Here is a 19,622-nt window from a genome sequence, read left to right as displayed (position 1 = left end):
ATCTGCAAAATGTGATTGAAATTTCATGGTGGCACGGTCATAGATGATGAGAGAAAGAGAAGAGTTATGTCAAGGTGTGGCAACCTCCCCAGTCTTCATCCGAGTGATGAAACTTGGTCACAACCCTGAGGCGCTTTGTTGGAGCCCAATAGCCACCACTTTGGTGTAGGTAGGCCCGCTTCTCGCAACTCTCAACCTTCTCGTTCGTGTGTGGAAGCCTTGGTTCCAATGCTCATCCTTGCTCACCTTCTTCCCCGACCACCCTCGATTGCATACCCTTTGTTTACTTGTTCCATGATGTAATACAATGCCCCCCCCCCCCCCCCCCCCCCCTTTTCAAAAAAATTATTATCAAATGGAGGAAATGTGTTTGACCATGTTGAGCTCTGTAATAGTTTAAAACATTATGGTGCCCATATTAAAACATGTGCATTCATTGAATTGGTTTTGTACCCATAGAAATTTCTTATTTTAAAAGATTGCTAATTATGATATTTCATATTGTAACAAAATAACTTTAATTACTACACAATATATGGGAAAATTAAAGCGATTGTACGCAACTTATATTATTGATCCTTTAGTACTTCTTTGGTTAATATTATATAAACTTAGAAAAAGAAAAATGTGTGCAACATTCTTCAACCATTAATATAAACTATTATGGACCTATAATATGTTTTATGCAATTTAACCCCGAAAGGCAAAGCAATGCTAAGAGAAGACCCAAAAATGGAACGATGCATATGAGGCTCTTGAGCGGAAGACCCGCTTATTAACTAAAAAATCAATTCTTCACATGCAAGAGTCAAACGTGTGTCTAATTCTCTTCTTCAAAAAGGCTTGTTTTCAATAAAAGATGCCCCAAACCTTGAAGGAAAGCTTCAAAAGTAAAGGGTTTTCATAACATTTTTGGATGGCCTCATGCCTGGGCCAAAAACTTACTCTCTCTCTCTCTCTCTCTCTCTCTCTCTCTCTCTCTCTCAACATCACGTGATGGGGGGGGGGGGGGGGGACAGAGAGAGAGAGAGAGAGAGAGAGAGGAGTCACCCCTAAATGGGAGTAAGGATGCCTCCCACCCAATCATCTGGAGCGTGCTACGTGTCCAGTGCGGTGCGGCCTCGTTAGTGAACCCAATCTTTGAAGTTGGACAGATTTTCATGAGTTGCACCGACAAAAGTAGACACTTTGATTTTGACACAGACTAAACGGATTCGTCGAATACCAGACAGATCATGTTGTGAGCTGTTGAATTTACACTTCATTTGAGCACAATTCTGTCCTAAAATGCCACTCAAATTAGCAAATGATGAAACCTGAAGTTTAGATACATGTCAAGGGCAGATGAGAAGCCGATGGATAGGATCCCAAATTACACAGGGCTTGTATCTTCGCAATAATTTCAGCATGGCTTATGATGCAACAATATGACTGCAAGCAATTTGCCATTCGTATTTGGGTTTTCCCCATAAAAGGCCTTAGATTCAAAATTGATTAAACCCATATCACAGACCTGAGTTCTCATCTCCTCATGCGAGCAAAACTGCCTCCTGCTGAACCCATTGCCTCCTGAGTGATGGATGTAATACTGCCAAAAAGCGAAAAAAAACAACTTTCAGAACAGATGTGTTTGTATAAATTGCCAAAGAATCTCAAAATGCAAAGCAAACACCTCAAGCAAAGTAATTAGAACTAGTTTTAGTGAATCTACACATTGCAAGACTTTAAAGCAATCGTCAAAGCAGCAAAAAGTTCGAACCATACACAGACTTAACATGGAGACCCAAAACTTTTGGAAATTAGCAGGCCTGCAACCTCCTGGTCGTCACATGATAACAAAATTATTATGCGAGAAAATTATGATATGGTGGACTTACCGTAGTCTGTCTTGACTCTTTAATGAATTATGGTAAATACGATGGAGTTAAGTCCTGACCTGTGCGGCAAGAGGCACAAGAGTGAAAAGAGTGGATAAATAGCACAAAATCCTTCAAAAGAAACCTCCTATGGCACTTACAGAGCTTTGCTCTCAGCCTTGCCGTATGGGATCATATCACAGCGAGGAGGGAACTACAGCAACCACCCATCCACCCTTAAGGAGAGACCTCAAGCAGCTTCAAGAGGAGTTTCTGGCAATCGCAAACGGCTGGGGATATCATCACCAGCTGATGGCATTCTAGGCTGCATGTCATGGTTGTAACTTGTAAGGCCACAATAGAGTAGCATATGCACTTTTAGTCCATTTTTCCATAGATTAGCTTTTATGTTGATTATGTATATTTGTTAGGAGATGTGGCATATTTATTAGCTTTTTGCCACATCATGATCAATGATAAGGTAGCACTTTTATTAGTGAAGTCGGCCCTAAACTAAGGCACCCCCATTTTGCAGAACTCTAGGTCACTTTAATATTACTTTTCAAGTGACCCTGTACCCCTCATTTTCATTATCCAATTGTATGAGCAATCTCTGGAGTTACTAAGTTACTGCTCTTGGGGCATGTTAAAATCACAAATGCCCGGACATTGCATGGCTAGTGTGAAACTGCCATGGGTTTCAGTGCAATGAGGGCCAGTTTGGGGTGGCATAGGGCAGTTTTGGTATGGCTGGTTTTCAAACCAACACGCAAATATGGGCATCGGTGACTCAAAATGTCCATGGCCAAGAGGCGCCAATCATCCCTATTACAGTGCCCATGTTGCAGACACTTTCCCTTGATAATTTGGGAGTGTTGGAAAAGCCAAACCCATATAAAGAAAGTGGTGCAGCTGTGAAGTTTGACATTTTCAGGAGATTTGAGGACAAGACGAAGGCTCTTACTTTCCTCCAGCAATTTGATATGGCTTAAGCAAGGGGGAATTCTACAGAGGCCTCCAAGTTCAAGAAAGCTGCCACTTTCTTGAAAGGAAATGCGCATTCATGGTGGACGACACTGTTGATGCAAGGACGGACACCCACCACGTAGGTACACTTCAAGCAAATGTTTGCATCTACGCGGCTATCAAATGAATTTGAAGCCAATGTCATGTCGGATTGGCACCCACTCGCTACGGCTTCTTGCAAAAGCTTAGATGAGTACAATCGGACGTTTTGTAAAGCATTGCTCTCAATAACTTCCTACAGGTTTGAGCCACTGACAAAGCAAATAGAGAAGTATTGTTGTAGGCTGCCTAAAGGACTGAGCAATTACTGCATAAAGAATAAAGTGGCCACTCTTACTCAACTATGGAAGTCGCCAACATTGGTCATGCCTTGTTGAAGGGAGAAGACAATGGGTTTCAGGGCAACATGAAAAGGGGTAAGTCAAAGAAAAGACCAACAAAGAGGTCCTTTGCAAAAGCGGCTCCTGAAGCTTCCCAAGAGTCAGAAAGAGCAGAGAAAGCTAAAAACTCAGCCAAGACTTCTTGAGGACATGCCAAAAGAAAGGAAAGTTAAAGGAAAAGTTGCACGACGGTATTTGGTGAAGTTCAAAATGTTCCACCTATGGATGCGAACTCAGAGTCACCAAATGTATTGCAACTTAACCTTGAAGATTTTGGTTTACATTTCGCGTATTCTCCAACTCGGAGAATCAGTAGAGCAAAGGTCAAAGGGCTTGAACATGCTCCAAAGAGGAGTGATGATAGAGCTAGCACGTTCACATGTACATAAGGATTCAGTGCAATAGAAGTGTACATTGTTTGACAAAAGTATGAAGGTTTCATCGAGTCATTTGTACACATGTTTGGCCGTTTTTCTTGCGGATACATGCGATGATAAAAGGGTGCTTACCACAATGAATCGTCTATGGCATGCAATCGAGGACGTTCGCAATTTTAAGAGGGGGGTATGTGACGAGACTATGACAACCAATATATATATTTGTTGGTTTCTTTCCCTTGATTTTTATTTAATTTTTGGGACCCTCTTCTTAAAATCACAAATGCCCAGACATTACATGGCTAATGTCAAACGCTCGTTTCGCCGAGAGTTTCACCCGCAGGAGTCAAGGCCAGGCAATCAGGAGATGGTTGGGCCGATCGGCATCGAGATCTAACTAGTAAAGAAGTGGCTAGGCTCGGTTAATGTGATTTAGGCCCCTCGCCAAGATTTTATGTAAGGTGCAGCAGAGTGAATGTTTGAACTTTGCTCAAGATGAGTGCTCCAATCTGTGCTCAAGGTTCCTTTTATTCTTATGGAAGGGACAACCTTTGTCACAAGGCCGGCACCACGTGCCAATAGAAAAGAACAGACTGAACAACTTTAAGCACTTCAAATAACAACTCAACTAAAATGGAGAGAGAGACGACACGCGACACGGAGTGGCGGAATTCCACCCCAGAGAGTATTGGCCCCAAACCTTGGCGCCCCTTTCGGTATTTCTTTATATTGCATCATCAAAGTACAAGCCGGTACTCCAAACTCTGCACCTTCTCCAGGAAGCATGCCAGAGAATGAGCCCTAGCCTCATATTTAAAGACCCTTGGCTTGAAAAGCAGTTATAGTAAAAAGCCTTTAAAACTCAAAAGCTTCTGGTTCAAAAGCAAAGCCAAAAAGCTGCCAGCGCAATTTACGAAAATCCGTACAGCCTGCCACGTCATCAGCCAATGCAAAACGCGGAAATCCGTACAACCTGCCACGTCATCATGTCAACGCAATTTTCGAAATTTGTCTGTTGCCTTAGGGTTAGGGTTAGGGTTTTTGGAAGAAATAAGGGTTTGCAGGTTTTAGGGTTGGGGTTTTCAGAATTAGGGTTTGCAAGTTTTAGGGTTAGGGTTTCCAACATTAAGGTTTCAACAGTTAGGGTTTTTGGCAGACATTAGGGTTTACACGTTTTAGGGTTAGGGTTTTCAGAATTAGGATTTGCAGGTTTTAGGGTTAGGGTTTCCAGCATTAGGGTTTCAACAGTTAGGGTTTCTGGCAGACATTAGGGTTTAGGCCCCTCGGCCACATCTGTACGTTGACTCCATTCTTTAGGCTTTGACACGTCAGCAGTTTGTTACATCTCCCCTTCTTGAAAGAGAGTAATCATCCGCGATTACAGCATACCTGCAAAACAACTCAAGTTAGCTCAAAAATTTCCGAGGGTCATTCCGAGGGACAATCAGTTTGCTCTTTTTATTAAGGAGTTAGCTTCTCCTTTCTGCTCTTTTGATCAAGGAGTTAGCTGCTCCTATCGGCTGTTTTGATCAAGGAGTTAGCTTCTCCTTTCGTCCAGATCGGAACTCTTGATATTCCGGCGTAGTAAAATTAGCCATCACACCCAGACCGTACAGATCTTCCTCGGGTGTCTTAATGCACTAAAATTACATACCCAGGCAATCTCATCCAATTAGGAATATTCAGTGGTTGGCACATCACAATGCAACACAAATGCTCACATATGCATGTTACAAGACATAGAAACATAAAGCCGCCGATGAACACTCCTCCCGCATAACCTAACAAGGTCCGGGCCGGGAGATATTCAACAACTCCCTCATCACTCCTCCCGCATAACCTAAAAAGGTCCGGGCCATGAGATATAGAGGCCTTTTACAACCAAACGCCCCCCAGACCGCAGCTTGCGTCATTTGGAGGTGCTAAGAGTAACCACTACTCAGACTTCTTAATACTCCTCCCGCATAACCATCCTGGTCCGGGCCATGAGTAACAACAACAATACTCCCTCCGTAAATAACCACAAGGGTCCGGGCCATGAGTAACAACAACAATACTCCCCCCGTAAATAACCACAAGGGTCCGGGCCATGAGTAAAAAAAAAACAGCACTTTTCAAACGTTCAATACTCCCCCTGCAAATAACCACAAGGGTCCGGGCCATGAGTATGAACAAGCATTCTCAAACATCATTTCTCACTTTTCCACCCAGGAGTAAAATCACCAATCATTGAAACCAGTATCAAACCATAGTCAAACAATTCAAATCGGCACCAAGACAAGTTCAAAATAGATACCATCCATTTCAAACAAATTTCAAACAAAGCTTCAATCAATACTTTCTCAAACAAAGTTCAAAAGTATCTAACTATAGAACAACTAGAGAGTTCATTCAAGGTTTTGTTCGGACAACCGAACTTTGAGGACGACTGGCTTGCCCTTTTGCATCACGGTGGTGGTTCGGTTCCGAACTTGGAGAGTCGCATCATTCTTGTCATGCCAAGGCATGCCTAATAGAACGTCACAATTGCCCAACTTCATAATGTGGAAATCGGCTTTTTTATGATAATCTTGGATAGTCACTGGAAGAGCACCAATGAGTGGTACCACTTTCTGAGTTTGCCCTGTGGCTAGCTCAGCTTCAATTTCTCCACCCTCTGCATCATAATCAAAGTCCATCTGCTTCAAGAATTGTGGATGGATAAAGTTCTCTGTTGCTCCTGGGGTCAAAGAAAATTAGGGCTTTCAAACCGTTGACTTTGCCATATGCTCGACACAATTCATTTGTACTTTCAAGGCGTATGCCATAGATGTCAGGTACTAATCCAATGGCCGGTTTAGCTCGTTTGGCTAGAGATGGTCCTGGGTTTCTGTCGACCGTCGACGCGGGAATCAGCTCCGCAGGTCTGTCGGTGCGTTGGGGACAACCAAAATAGTTATGTCCTGTTTGAAAGCATCCAAAACATCGGCCTTCTTCTAATAAGGTGTCTCGTTGTTGAGGTGTCAAACGAGGCCTTTGTGGTTGACTTTCACGAGACTCGAGAATTTGTTCGTTGTTGCCGAGATTTGTGGTTAGCGGTCGGAGATTCTTCTGTGGTAAACTCTAGCTTTCCCTTCATCAGTTTGTAGCCGACCGCGGCATGGTCCATAAATTCTTGCATGGTAGAGACTTGCTTGGATAGACAGTATTCTTCCAATGGTGATGGTAGTACAATGGTGTATCGCTCGCACTGGGCCTCCAAGGGAACAGATCTAAAAAAGGACATCGGAAGGTACACGTCGAGAAACCTTTGGTTATATTCGTCCATGGTTTCGGTGGCAAGCATTTTCAAGTTGCCCCACTCTGCCAAAATCCGGACTTCAAATATCGAAGTCATCTAACTCCGTGCAAAAACTGTCTTGAAAGCTTGCCAGGTCCTTGGAGCATGTTGTTGTGTTGCGATTGAACTCCACCATTGCATAGCATTGTCTTTAAGAAATCCCGCTGCTCGAGAAATCTTGGATTCTTCTGTATAGTTCCCCAAAGCATAGATGTTGTCGAATTGCTGTAGGAACTGCAATGCTTTCTTGCGATCTTTCACCCGAGAAAAAATGAAAAATTTGACTGTCGTGCCACCATCCTCGAAATCTTTGGGTTGGTTAGGCGCATATCCCGAGTATGGATAATAAGGGTATCTATATGGGCTCCAACCATTGTACCCTGGTGGCGGTGGTGGCGGTGGTGGTGGAGGTGGGGGCAATGGCAGTGGCAAAGGTGGTTGCACTGGATCAGGGTCAGATGACTGCACCATATTCCTGAAGACTCCCCCGATTGGAACAGACGGCTGAGAAGGTTGCCGGTTAAAAGCTCTCGTACTTTCTGGTGCCAGAGGAGGAGGTACCACCTGGGGCATCAGAGGGGGTAACATGTAGTTCAAAAATTGTTGAAAACTTTGCAACATCGGAAGATTCTGCTGAGGATGCCGCGAAAGAATGTCCTGGAGTTCGTTGAGCAGGAACTGCAAATATTCAGTTGAATCCATGAATTCCAAGTATTGGGTTCTTAATTGGCTTATGCCCTGTAAGACACTGCGGTGAAGACGGGAGCGCGCCCGATGCGCGATGAAGTAAGGGTGGGAGTGGCTAATAAGTCCGGGTTGGAGGGCGAAGATATCCTCGAATAAAGCTCTATCTGCTCTTTTGTCGGACCGGTATGCTTTCAGAAAAGCACACGCCTGATGCTCTGATACCACTGTCACAAGGCCGGCACCATGTGCCAATAGAAAAGAACAGACTGAACAACTTTAAGCACTTCAAATAACAACTGAACTGAAATGGAGAGAGAGAGAGAGAGACGACACGCGACACGGAGTGGCGGAATTCCACCCCAGAGAGTATTGGCCCCAAACCTTGGCGCCCCTTTCGGCATTTCTTTATATTGCATCATCAAAGTACAAGCCGGTACTCCAGACTCTGCCCCTTCTCCAGGAAGCATGCCAGAAAATGAGCCCTAGCCTTATATTTAAAGACACTTGGCTTGAAAAGCAGTTTATAGTAAAAAGCCTTTAAAACTCAAAAGCTTCTGGTCCAAAAGCAAAGCCAAAAAGCTGCCAACGCAATTTACGAAAATCCGTACAGCCTGCCACGTCATCATGTCAGCGCAATTTTCGGAATTTGTCTGCTGCCTTAGGGTTAGGGTTAAGGTTTCTGGAAGAAATTAGGGTTTGCAGGTTTTAGGGTTAGGGGTTCCAACATTAGGGTTTCAACAGTTAGGGTTTCTGACAGACATTAGGGTTTACAGGTTTTAGGGTTAGGGTTTTCAGAGTTAGGGTTTGCAGGTTTTAGGGTTAGGGTTTCCAGCATGAGGGTTTCGACAGTTAGGGTTTCTGGCAGACATTAGGGTTTAGGCCCCTCGGCCACATCTGTACGTTGACTCCATTCTTTAGGCTTTGACACGTCAACAGTTTGTTACAGCCTTCCGTTCTTCATGAGAGAGAGCAATGGATACAAACAAAGTAAATGGACACTATGCGTGAAAGTGTATGAGACTGAGAGATAAGAGAGAGAAGAGAATACGACACCAGCGACGTAAAACCCTCCTCCAAAGGCCCCACTCTCGTTGGCGAGAGTGGTCTACTATTGATTGCACAAACTCGTACAAGTGGATGACTGAAAACGGATGCAAGTCTAGGCTATGTCGAGGTCGACGACGGGGATGACGAGAACGACACTAAGGCTGAAAACTGATGAAACTATAGGCTATGTCGATGTCGACGACAGGGATGACGAGACCGACTCTATGGCTGAAATTGATGCCCTTTTATCTGCTGTCCAAAAATGCAAATGGCTGAAATCTGCTGCTGCCAAAAACGTTAGTTTGGGGCTGATTTCTGCTGGCTGAAAACGCTCTTTTGGGCTGTCAAAACGCTGAGATTCTGATACTATGCACTGTTGAAAATGCCAGGGAAGTGGCGATCATGTCTTGCTGAAAAACGCCAGCAAAGGGAGGACCTATGGCAATAAGGTTGTGGATGACAAACGTTGGATGCTGGGGTCTTATGGCGATGCTACTGTGGGCTGAAAACGCCAGGGTGCTGGATCTCCATGGCGATGATGCTCTTGATGAAAAACGCTAGATGGCTGAGGATCTTGCTTGGAGGAGAAACGGCACCAAGGGGGGAATCTTGCTGAGAGAGGGGGGGGAACCTGCTGCCTGTGGCCTATGTTCTCCTTCCTCTTCTGCCAATTAGTGCTAGCCTAGGTTTGCTTATATACAAACTTACTCAATTTGCCCTACCTACTTTCCAACAAAAGTCACTTAAATTAATAAGTGAAAAATGTCAAAAATAGTAAAAATAGGTTAAATGCACTGAAAAATTCCCTTGAAGAATTCTGATGGGAATGCTTACGATCATGTTGTGTGCAACCGGAGGATATGCATCTACACTAAGTGCCTGGACATGCACGGTCTGCGAACAGACTCATAAAAGTGCCAGAACACTTGCAAATCTAGACTGACTAGACTGACGGAACCCTTGTCGTGTTGTAGCTTGTCCACGAACACAGGATTGGATGTGTCATGTGGCATCCCCTCCTTTTCAAAGTGAGGTACTGTTTCCAAACTATATGGCGTCGAGGGAGATCGCCAATATCATCAGGAATCCTAGAAGGGACTCTTCGCCGGCCCACTCTGATATGTGGGTCGTGCGGCACTTGAACTTCATCATAAAGGTCTGCAACGATTGCTTCTTTGGGCCGCACCGAAAGCGACACAAAGTCTTATGTGGCTCCTTCAACGCTTCAATTTCGTCTAGAGTCATGCTTCTTTCTTCTTCAAGAATCTCCATGGCTGAAAATTCTTGAAACCATTTCCAACACAAAACCATGAACATACCTATTCCCTGTAAAGTGAGTGGGAAAAATCTTGTCTTCCTAAAAGACTGTGCATGCAATGTAGATGAACAAAGAGACGGAGTGCCAAACCGTTCACCACACACACGCAAACAATGAAATCGAATCTCTCTCTTCTGATCTAACGCAATCAATTGTGGCAATTCACAACGGAAATGCCCATGCTTGGTGCTCATACTTTCATGTGCTCTTTCTACAACTGTGTCATGCCAAGGAAGAGACATGGAATGTGACTTCCTTGAATGCATACTTTTCAGCTTTTCATGAACAATCCGCATACATTTGTGCTCATTCATGAGTGAAACGTGCTTAACATACAATATGTCATGCCTAGGAAAAGGGATCACATAAAGATGCTGACAAATACCGGAAACAATCACGGATGAAACACTCGTACACTGCGTGCTGACAAATCATTCAAACACATAGTACTTCCTGGAAGGGTTCTTTGGACCTAGGCTCGAGAGCCAAGATCGATCCTTTGTGATTGATCGAATATGTAAATAGGTTAGCTTAGCTAGAAAAAGCATCAACTAACTCATCATCCTTGTGAACAATCACGTGATCTTCATGCAAATCATCATGCTTGTCAGTGTCATCCAAATCATCATGCTCATCATTATCATTCAAATCATCATGCGTATCATCATGCAAATCCTGTGTGTCATGCTTTGGAGAAGAAGAGACTGAGAGAGTCTCCTTCTCCTATCTTCGCCTGCACATTCGCAATGAGAGAGGAAGAATGAACAACTTCCTCTCCACGAATGACAATGGGAGAGTCACTTTTGGCATTGAAAGTGAACGTATTTTCCGCCCAATCAATGAGAGGGTTATACTCACGAAACCATCGAATGCCCAAAATCATATCACATCCTGAGAGAGGAGACAAAAAAATTTCTATGGAAAGCAGCTTATTGAACTATAAACAACACATCAAGGCACTCTTTCGTGATGAGAGAGTCCATACCGGGAGCGACGCCAGAGACCTCGAGAGGAGATTTCTGACTAACCTCTAGGCGGGCTCTTTCAACGAGAGAGGGACTGATCACATCATGCATACTACCTAGGTCAAACAATATGACAAAACATTGCCCCATCATATGACCATAACATTTAATGAGAGACTCATCAATGGGAGGGTCAGGAGAAACTTGGGGCACACTCGTGTTGTCATTGGTTGCATTGACAGAGGAAGTGGGTTTTGAGGGTTCTTTAGATTCATTCGATTCAAGCTTAGGACATGTTCTTTTTATGTGACCCTTAATGTGACAATGAAAACAACGACCTTCCTTAGAATAAGTGCTTTGCTCTTCCGACGTGATGTATCCTCCTTAAAAATTTTGTGCTACCTTTTCATCTGGAGTGAGCTTAGGTTTAGCAATTGTGTTAGCCTTACCCTTAGGTTCATTGGAAAAGTTCTTTTCTGAGAGACTGTTGGAAGATTGGTTAGAAGAGTTACCATTCTTACCATTCTGAGGGTTTTGAGAAGTCTGGGAGGTACTTGTCGAAGTCTTGTTCTCCTCAGGCTTTCCCTTGTTGTGCTTCATCTCCTGTGCGAGAGCAATCGCTACCGCCTTGTTGAGATCGATTGGATCGAAGACTTCTACATCAAACTTGATATATTCGTCTGACCCAAAAAGGAAAACCTCTTTGCGCTCATTATCCGATTTGCGTAATTGAGTGCCAAGCTACAAAACACGGTTAGAAAAAGACATAACTGGCATACCATGTTGCTTGAGATTGCGCCAATCTTCTTTCAATCGTGCTAGGTACTAAGGAGGCATAAACCGAGCCTTGAGCTTGTCTTGAAAGTCGGCCCAATTGAAGGAAAGGGGCGCGTCTCCGTCGACTTCCTCTAGGTGCGCGGCTAGCTGTGCTTCTTGCCATGCGTGGTACTAATTGATGGCATCACCGGCAAGGTACATAGCTGCCGTCAAAACCTTGCTATTTCTTGTCTTCTTAGTTGTCGCAAAATAAGCATTAGATTGATGCAACCAAGAATGAATAACACTAGCGTCCATCTTACCATCATACTTACTGAACTGGATCTTCTCTGTGAGACTGGGTTGTTGAAGTCTGAATCTCGACTTGCGCCACTTGATGAACTACCAACATCTTTGGCCGGTTCGGGTTTCGAGGTGAGGACATGTAGTACCAAGTCGTTCATGCGTTGTTCTCTCTGGGCCTCACGCTCTAACTCCAAAGTAGCCCTTCTTTCTTCGGCTGCTTCCCTTCTTGCGTCGGCCACCAAGCGCACTTACACAAGCTCATGCTCCATAGTAGCCTTTCTTTCTTCGGCCGCTGCCTTTCTTGCCTCGGCCGCCAAGCGAGCTTGCTCCAAGTCGGCCTTTCTTGCCGCTTGTTTTTCGTTCCGTTCCTCGGCCGCCACGCGATCGCGAGTCGCCTCTTGCTTTGCCATCATGTCCATCATTGTCTTAACCAAAGCTTCCATGGGGTTTGGTACACTTCCTGGCGTAGATGGCGAAGGGGGAGGGTCAGGAAAACCTCCCTGTTGCTGAAATTCTTCTTCACTACTTTCTTGCCCATCACTCTCATGCCCGGTATCCAATCCGCTTCACATGATGACCATGCACTCAAGTTGTGGGTTCTTGAGTTCACGAGGAACTTGGGTTCTTGGGTTCTTGAGGGTCTTGAGTTCTTGAGGGTCTTGAGGTTCTGCTTTTGCTTGCAATTTGTGTTAGAGAAGGATCTTCTCTTCACCCGAGTTCTGCTCTTTTCCGCAGGCGCACCCCTTGGCGGCCTTGCACTCACACCAAGGTTTCTTTTTTCCACCTCACGTCGATTGGCCGGCCACCAAGTGCACGGTCCGCTCTCGATGAGTGAAAAGAGGCACAAGGGGAGGCTGGACAAGACCTTCTTTCCTGGGATTCCTAACACTCTTCAAAAACTCGATTAGGAATCGACACGCCCAAGTGAACTTGGATTCGTGCGACCGCAACAAGCCCAAAAAAAACAGTGCCAAAGCTCAGATACCAATGTAAGGTTAAACGGAGTGAATGTTTGAACTTTGCTCAAGATGAGTGCTCCGATCTGTGCTCAAGGTTCCTTTTATTCTTACGGCAGGGAGAGCCTTCCGTTCTTAATTAGAGAGTGCAATGGATACAAACAAAGTGAATGGACACTGTGCGTGAAAGTGTATGAGACTAAGAGATAGAGAGAGAAGAGAATACAACACCAGAGACGACGTAAAACCCTCCTCCGAAGGCCCCACTCTCGTTGGTGAGAGTGGTCTACTATTGATTGCACAAACTCGTACAAGTGGATGATTGAAAACTGATGCAAGTCAAGGCTATGTAGAGGTCGACGACGAGGATGACGAGAACGACGCTAAGGCTGAAAACTGATGCAACTATAGGCTATGTCGATGTCGACAACGGGGATGACGAGACCGACTCTATGGCTGAAATTGATGCCCTTTTATCTGCTGTCCAAAAACGCAAATGGCTGAAATCTGCTGCTGCCAAAAACGTTAGTTTGGGGCTGATTCCTACTGGCTGAAAACGCTGTTTTGGGCTGTCAAAACGCTGAGATTCTGATGCTATGCACTGTTGAAAATGCCAAGGAAGTGGCGATCATGTCTTGCTGAAAAACACCAGCAAAGGGAGGACCTATGGCAATAAGGCTGTGGATGACAAACGCTGGATGTTGGGGTCTTATGGCGATGCTACTATGGGCTGAAAACGCCAGGGTGCTGGATCTCCATGGCGATGATGCTCTTGATGAAAAACACTGGATGGCTGAGGATCTTGCTTGGAGGAGAAACGGCACCAAGGGGGAAATCTTGTTGAGAGAGGGGGGGGAACCTGCTGCCTGTGGCCTGTGTTCTCCTTCCTCTTCTGCCAATTAGTGCTAGCCTAGGTTTGCTTATATACAAATTTACTCAATTTGCCCTACCTACTTTCCAACAAAAGTCACTTGAATTAATAAGTGAAAAATGTCAAAAATAGGGAAAATAGGTTAAATGCACTGGAAAATTCCCTTGAAGGATTCTGATGGATTCTAATGGGAATGCTTATGATCATGTTGTGTGCAACCGGATGATATGCATATACGCTAAGTGTCTGGGCATGCACGGTCTGCGAACAGACTCACAAAAGTGCCAAAACACTTGCTAATCTAGACTGACTAGATTGATTGAACCCTTGTCGTGTTGTAGCTTGTCCACAGACACATAGGGTTGGATGTGTCACATGACATTTTATAAGTTCTTGAGTACTAGGAAAATAACCAAAAGGAGCAAACTCGACACATGGTGGTAGGCAACCTGCAGGCACCACACTCTTCCAGATGGCAGAAAGCTCATCCCAAGAGGGGACGCCCAAAAATGTGGGGGGCTGATTTTTGAGTCATTGTGCTATACAGTGTGTATGTGAGTAGCGGGTGCAAGTGATCACAGTTTTAATGGAAAGCCTTCCTTCTCCCTTGCTCCATGTAGCGCGACGATTAGCTCTTGTGTATCTCTCTCCCCCCTTTGCACATATGGTAATGCCCCTCTAGTTGGGCTTCTTAAATAACCATGTACATTTCTGGGGGGTTTATACGCGTTTACTAAAGGCAAAAGCCTGTTGTACAGCCTTCAAGTATGCATAGTTCCATCGCGAAGGAATGCAAAAATAGAGATTTTTCTCACGTAAAAACTCGTCCAATTTGCAAGGGGACTGTCCCATTGTGTGCGGGAGCTGTTACCACATGCGTAGAGGTGTTTGCTCTGCTCAAAATGATGTAAAACAGGGAATTACAGCCTGCTGTGTTTTTTTGCAGGTTTAGGGTTTCACACCTAAACTGAAAGGTAATGCCAGAGGGACCTCAAGAAAGCCTTGGGTGCTTGTGCAGGACAATTTAGAGAGATTCCCCGCGAGGAATCTCGTCTAATTCAAGGGGCAACAGGTGCGAGAGCTCGATGGCTACCCATAGAAGTGATCGGCACGCGAATCGGAGTGCAAAACAAAGAATTACAGTTTGCTGTAATTTTTGGAAGGTTTAGGGTTTTGGCCAGTTTTGATGCCTACAAGTCCAAGAGCTTCAAGGAAGCTGGGGAATCACCGAACATGTGGTTTGGTATAAATTAGAGGCCAAAAACAGAAAATTCAGCGTGCTGTAATTTCTTGCCAGGTTTTGTAAAGTGCTATAAAGTGCGTGGAAAGTCACTGTTTACTTGGGATTCCGTTCGTGGAGACTTCTATTGTGGTTATGCTACCAAAATCAGGTTAGAGTAGGGGAATTTCAGCCCAATAACAGTGGGACAGCTTGTACAAGTTTACAGGTCTACCGCCCTACGGACCAATTTCAGAGTAACCCCTCTGTTCTAAATCTTCAGACTCGATGGTCAATTCCTTCTCGTGCAAGAAATTCCCGAGACCTATAGACCGTTTTCGATTCCATTCCTAGAATCTCTAAGCATAGGTTGAAGCCTCTTTGCTCATCTCCATGATGGAGTACCGATATGTAACAAACACAAGCAAAGATACCAACCTCAATTGCTATTGAGTAGACGGTTATACCTTTAATTAACTCCTAGAGTCCATTCTATGGACCAATACAAGCCTCTTGGCCTAGTATATGCCGATACTTCTGGGATAATATGTCACATGTACTTGTCCTCTGAGTTCGTATGCTGACAACGTATCACAAAAGCACAAACACGAAACAACTCATCTTGCGAATTCACAATCAATAATTGTCACTCCGAGTACGTGAAAAGCGAACTCCGAGTATTAGCTTCTCCTCATCACTCACAGATTCCCGCCGATAGTTCTCCTTGCTGCTAGTGTTGGGGCTTTTGGGAAACTAAGAGCTCTCTCTCTCTCTCTCTCTCTCTCTCTCTCTCTCTCTCTCTCTCTCTCTCTCTCTCTCTCTCTCTCATCCAATTCAATGATTTTGCAGTTTATGTTCGTGTGTTGCTATTGATTCTGGCTTGGAGTGTCCAAGCCTATAACACCTGTGTTTCTCCATCACCCTTCAATTTTGAGGGATTTTGTCACTAGAAACTTTGCTTTTTGCAATTGCCTTTGCGAGATCTCACCTCTATGTGCAGCCCTCCTCATCGGAGTCACTAGAAACTTTGCTTTTTGCAATTGCCTTTGCGAGATCTCACCTCTATGTGCAGCCCTCCTCATCGGAGTCGCGTTTGGTGGAGTTTTGTCACAAGAAATCACATCAAATCTGCAATTTTTTTGCGCCCAGTTTGCAGCTGCTTTTTTCAGCCCATCACAATTTGCACACATGAGATCTTCGCGAACTCCTTGCTGAATTTCTTGGACAACCTGCAGATCAAGCTCTCCTCTATCAAAGGGACCCCACAATGTTGCGTTTCTGGCGTCTACAAAGGCATCTATACTTACACTTTTTGCCTTGAAGCCCATAGATATAACCTCTCTTGCTCCAACCAAGCCCACATCAACCATCTCTCCTCGTGTTTTTGCAACTTGCTTTTGCAATCTACATACCCTAGCAAAAACCATTATGTGAGCAATGTTTTCAAAGCTAGAATTGCTAAATTTTTGTGTTTTGAGTTCTATTTTTTTCATTTTTTCATTTATTCCCATAAGACTTCATGTCCTCGTGCCGAACATTGCATCCACCTATTGTCCTTTATCTTTAGGCTTCATTCCCACTATCAAAAATCGAAGAATCATCCTCCTATGAGCTACTAGAGTGTTTCCAAGTTTTGCTTTTTTGATACTTTCTTCACTAGAGCTAGAGCTAGAACTAGGACTAGAGTCGTCCTCAAAGCAAACACGTCGACAATCCTCTGCAAAGTTCCAACCGAAATATCCAGGAAAAGACTGACTTCCTTTTTTGTGAATGCTTTTGGCGCTTCATCAGCTTGTTGACTTGGCACTCGACTCCTTTCTCAAACTCCTCTTTGGAAAAAGTAGACTTGTTTTCTGCCTTCAGATGGGCTTTTACTTTCATTGCCGATTAGAGTTAGCAACCTTCTGCCACCTCTCATAAACTTCTATCAACAGTTGATCCCAATTGTGTTTTGCATAAAGGGGATCCTTTGAATACTTGAGAAGCCGACTGCAGCAAGATTTAATTTGTATATGCCGCCGTAAATCTATCAGATTTGAAACTAGAGTCTATTCAGTTGAGCATTTAACCCATCTTCGTTGCCAACCTGATATTAGAGTTAGCAATCTTTCGCCATCTCTCCTAAACTTCTGTCAATGGTTGATCCCATATGTGTTTCGCATAAAGAGGATCCATTGAATACTTAAGAAGCGGACTGGCGCAAGATTTAATTTGTGTCTGTTGCCATAAATTTGTCAGACTCAGATCTAGAGTCGAGCATTTAACTCATCTTCCTGACACTTCCTTTCCTTCTCTGAATTTTGCATAACTTTGGGTACATGATACATCATCGTTCTTGACTGTCACCAAATTACTTCCATGTTCCCAACTAGATTCACTGTTTAAATCCATTGCGTGTGCTGCAAACAGTCGGACCAGATCCTCCATAGAAAAAGCATCGACTCAAGCTCTGATACCACTGTAATTGTTTACCACTAGCGAGGTGGACCGTTGTAAACCCACAACAGACACACGAATAGAACTAAAGACCAGGTTTGGGCTGTAGAAAATGCAAGAAATACTCTTTGTGCCTTCCCCAAATCTGGGTGCTAGGGCTATGGGCCAGGTGCCTTTATATAGGGGTTGCAAAATCTCAAGATCCAAAATAACCTGAAGTTCCAAAAAAAGGCTTGAGTTCCATATCCTGACTGACCTCAAACTACATAAACCATTTGGCCTCTAATTTCATATCCATCAAAAGAGAGCTGACAAGTTTCACAGGGTTAATGTGAAAATAACACAAGCCTTCACCAATCGACGAAGGGAAGAATTGGAAGTGACTTTACAAATTACTATCGTATCAAAAACGTGCAACGAGAAAACATAGACAAAGATTCTGAAATGATTTAAGAAGAACTTAATGCAGGAGACTTTGAAAATCTAATACACTGAAAGCTTTAGCTGGAAACCTAGAGCAGATGCCTTCCACAGACAATCGAACCTGGCAGTGTGATTTGTTGTGATCCTTGCAAGAGTTCTAGATATCAAAGTTGCAATCTCAATAAAATCTTTTTACTATCCTTATAATGGGCTTGAGTCCCTTGACTGTATGAAGAGCAAGGACATGTCCTAATGAACATCGGTAGCACAACTAGCCTATATGGATCTGGATGTTAGGCTTAGAGCATACCGTGGTAGATGATCCGATCATACGAACAGCTTGGAAACGAAGAAGGCCATGAAGCAGAGAAAGACGAGAAGAAAGAGATAGTCCAGCAGCTGAAACACCAGTGGAAACTGCGCTGCCCGCGGCGCCATCTCTCTCTCTCTCTCTCGCTCTCTCTCTCTATTGTTCCTACGACGTCAAAGTCTCTCCTCTTCTCCTTCTCTCGCTCTTGGAGGACCCCATCTTGGGGGGGGGGATCTACGGTCACGGATCAACAAACAATATGCACCATCGAATTCTTCTTTTTTTTTTTGGGGGCTTTGATATTTCCTCTAACCTTAATCGTGTGCATTGTCTAAAATTATTTTGCTGGTATCAGAAACGCCACTGATGTGGCATTTCATTTCCCATGAGTTGCAGTGCAAGAGAAGAGAAAGCACCTATTGGTGTCGAAGCAGCATGCACGAACATCGAACGTCCCAGCACAACGACAGAGCAGCGCACAGAACTAACACGACCCTATCATCCGCAAGGGAAGAGAGAGAGACAAAAAGACGCAACCTCTACTCATGTTCACGTATTGAACAGGGATCGAAGACCGAATGGAAGGATGTCGAGGATGTAGTTTCACTTCTTGTAAAGAGGTGACATAGACATGATAAAATTGTGATAAACAATGTCACCCCTACTTCTACTAGTCCAGAGAATGTAGCCAAGCTCCCTACTGTGAATCGAAGGATTGATAAGGCTTCCATGCTAGATGAGCTTGTCAAAGGTATGCACAAGATGAAACTCAAACTTGCTGATTGGAAGATAAAGGGCAACCATCATGACAAAGGTTTCAAAGTAAAGAAGGTTTTGTGCATAGGTGTATATGGTGTGATAGCATCAATAAAGGTAGAAGGGATTGTGATAGCTTAATGATTCTTTGAAAAAGGACCTTATCTTTTTTTAAGATGGTAAAATTTGCTTGAAGGAAACAGATTTTTTGCTGGGAACAAATTATGAAAAAGGAGGTATGGGCAAGCTAATGAAGGATATGGCAACCACTCATGCCATCTCTGTAGTAGAAGCCTCTACCTATGGGGCAAAGACTGAGTATATCACAGAGAAAAGGGTTAAAACATGTTGAAGATGTCTGTAAAGAGTATGATGGTCTTTGGCCATATGCAGTTTCATCGGCTAATAAAGGGAAAGTGACTAAAAAAAGTCATAAAGTTTGAAATTTACTTGATTGACCAAGTTGCTCCCTCAAAGTTTTAGATATAACTATTGATATGGTACAAAGCAAACTTTGGAATATACAATCAATCATCTTTGAGAAAGAGATGGGAATGGACGGAGCTTTTTCTAGATTTATGCTCAATTGAACAATTAAAAAAAAAGCTTGGTTT

The 19,622-nt window shown here is 43.9% G+C and overlaps 1 protein-coding gene across 2 annotated transcripts; it reads right to left on the bottom strand.

The window, feature by feature from the left end:
* Nucleotides 1–1,213: 1,213 nt before the first annotated feature.
* Nucleotides 1,214–18,496, bottom strand: LOC147417906 (uncharacterized). Of its 2 annotated transcripts, XR_015187274.1 has the most exons (6): nt 18,253–18,496; nt 16,391–17,732; nt 16,144–16,312; nt 2,018–2,181; nt 1,878–1,936; nt 1,450–1,588 (listed from the first exon to the last, which is right to left on the bottom strand). XR_015187274.1 is itself a non-coding variant. In XM_086506824.1 (2 exons), the coding sequence occupies exons 1-2, from the start codon at nt 18,271–18,273 to the stop codon at nt 1,403–1,405; spliced, it is 207 nt and encodes a 68-aa protein (XP_086362950.1). In that variant the 5' UTR covers nt 18,274–18,440; the 3' UTR covers nt 1,214–1,402. The 2 variants fall into 2 exon arrangements, 1 of the variants encoding a protein (XP_086362950.1); XM_086506824.1 differs by lacking the exons at nt 1,878–1,936; nt 2,018–2,181; nt 16,144–16,312; nt 16,391–17,732 and having other exon boundaries at nt 1,214–1,588; nt 18,253–18,440.
* Between the last annotated feature and the right edge of the window lie 1,126 nt (nt 18,497–19,622).

The sequence above is a fragment of the Adiantum capillus-veneris genome, chromosome 30 (genome assembly GCF_014529385.1).
Source record: "Adiantum capillus-veneris isolate H3 chromosome 30, ASM1452938v2, whole genome shotgun sequence".
Lineage (NCBI taxonomy): Eukaryota > Viridiplantae > Streptophyta > Polypodiopsida > Polypodiales > Pteridaceae > Adiantum > Adiantum capillus-veneris.
Note: the sequence above shows the minus strand (reverse complement) of the source record. Positions and strands in the feature narration are given on the sequence as shown.

Bases quoted from the DNA above. Each gene is read 5' to 3' on its own strand.
- LOC147417906 (XM_086506824.1), bottom strand. From the start codon at position 18,273: ATGATCGGATCATCTACCACG. The intron at 1,589-18,252 runs GTATGCTCTAAG...GCTTTTTGGCAG, and splicing joins TGATCGGATCATCTACCACG to TATTACATCCATCACTCAGG.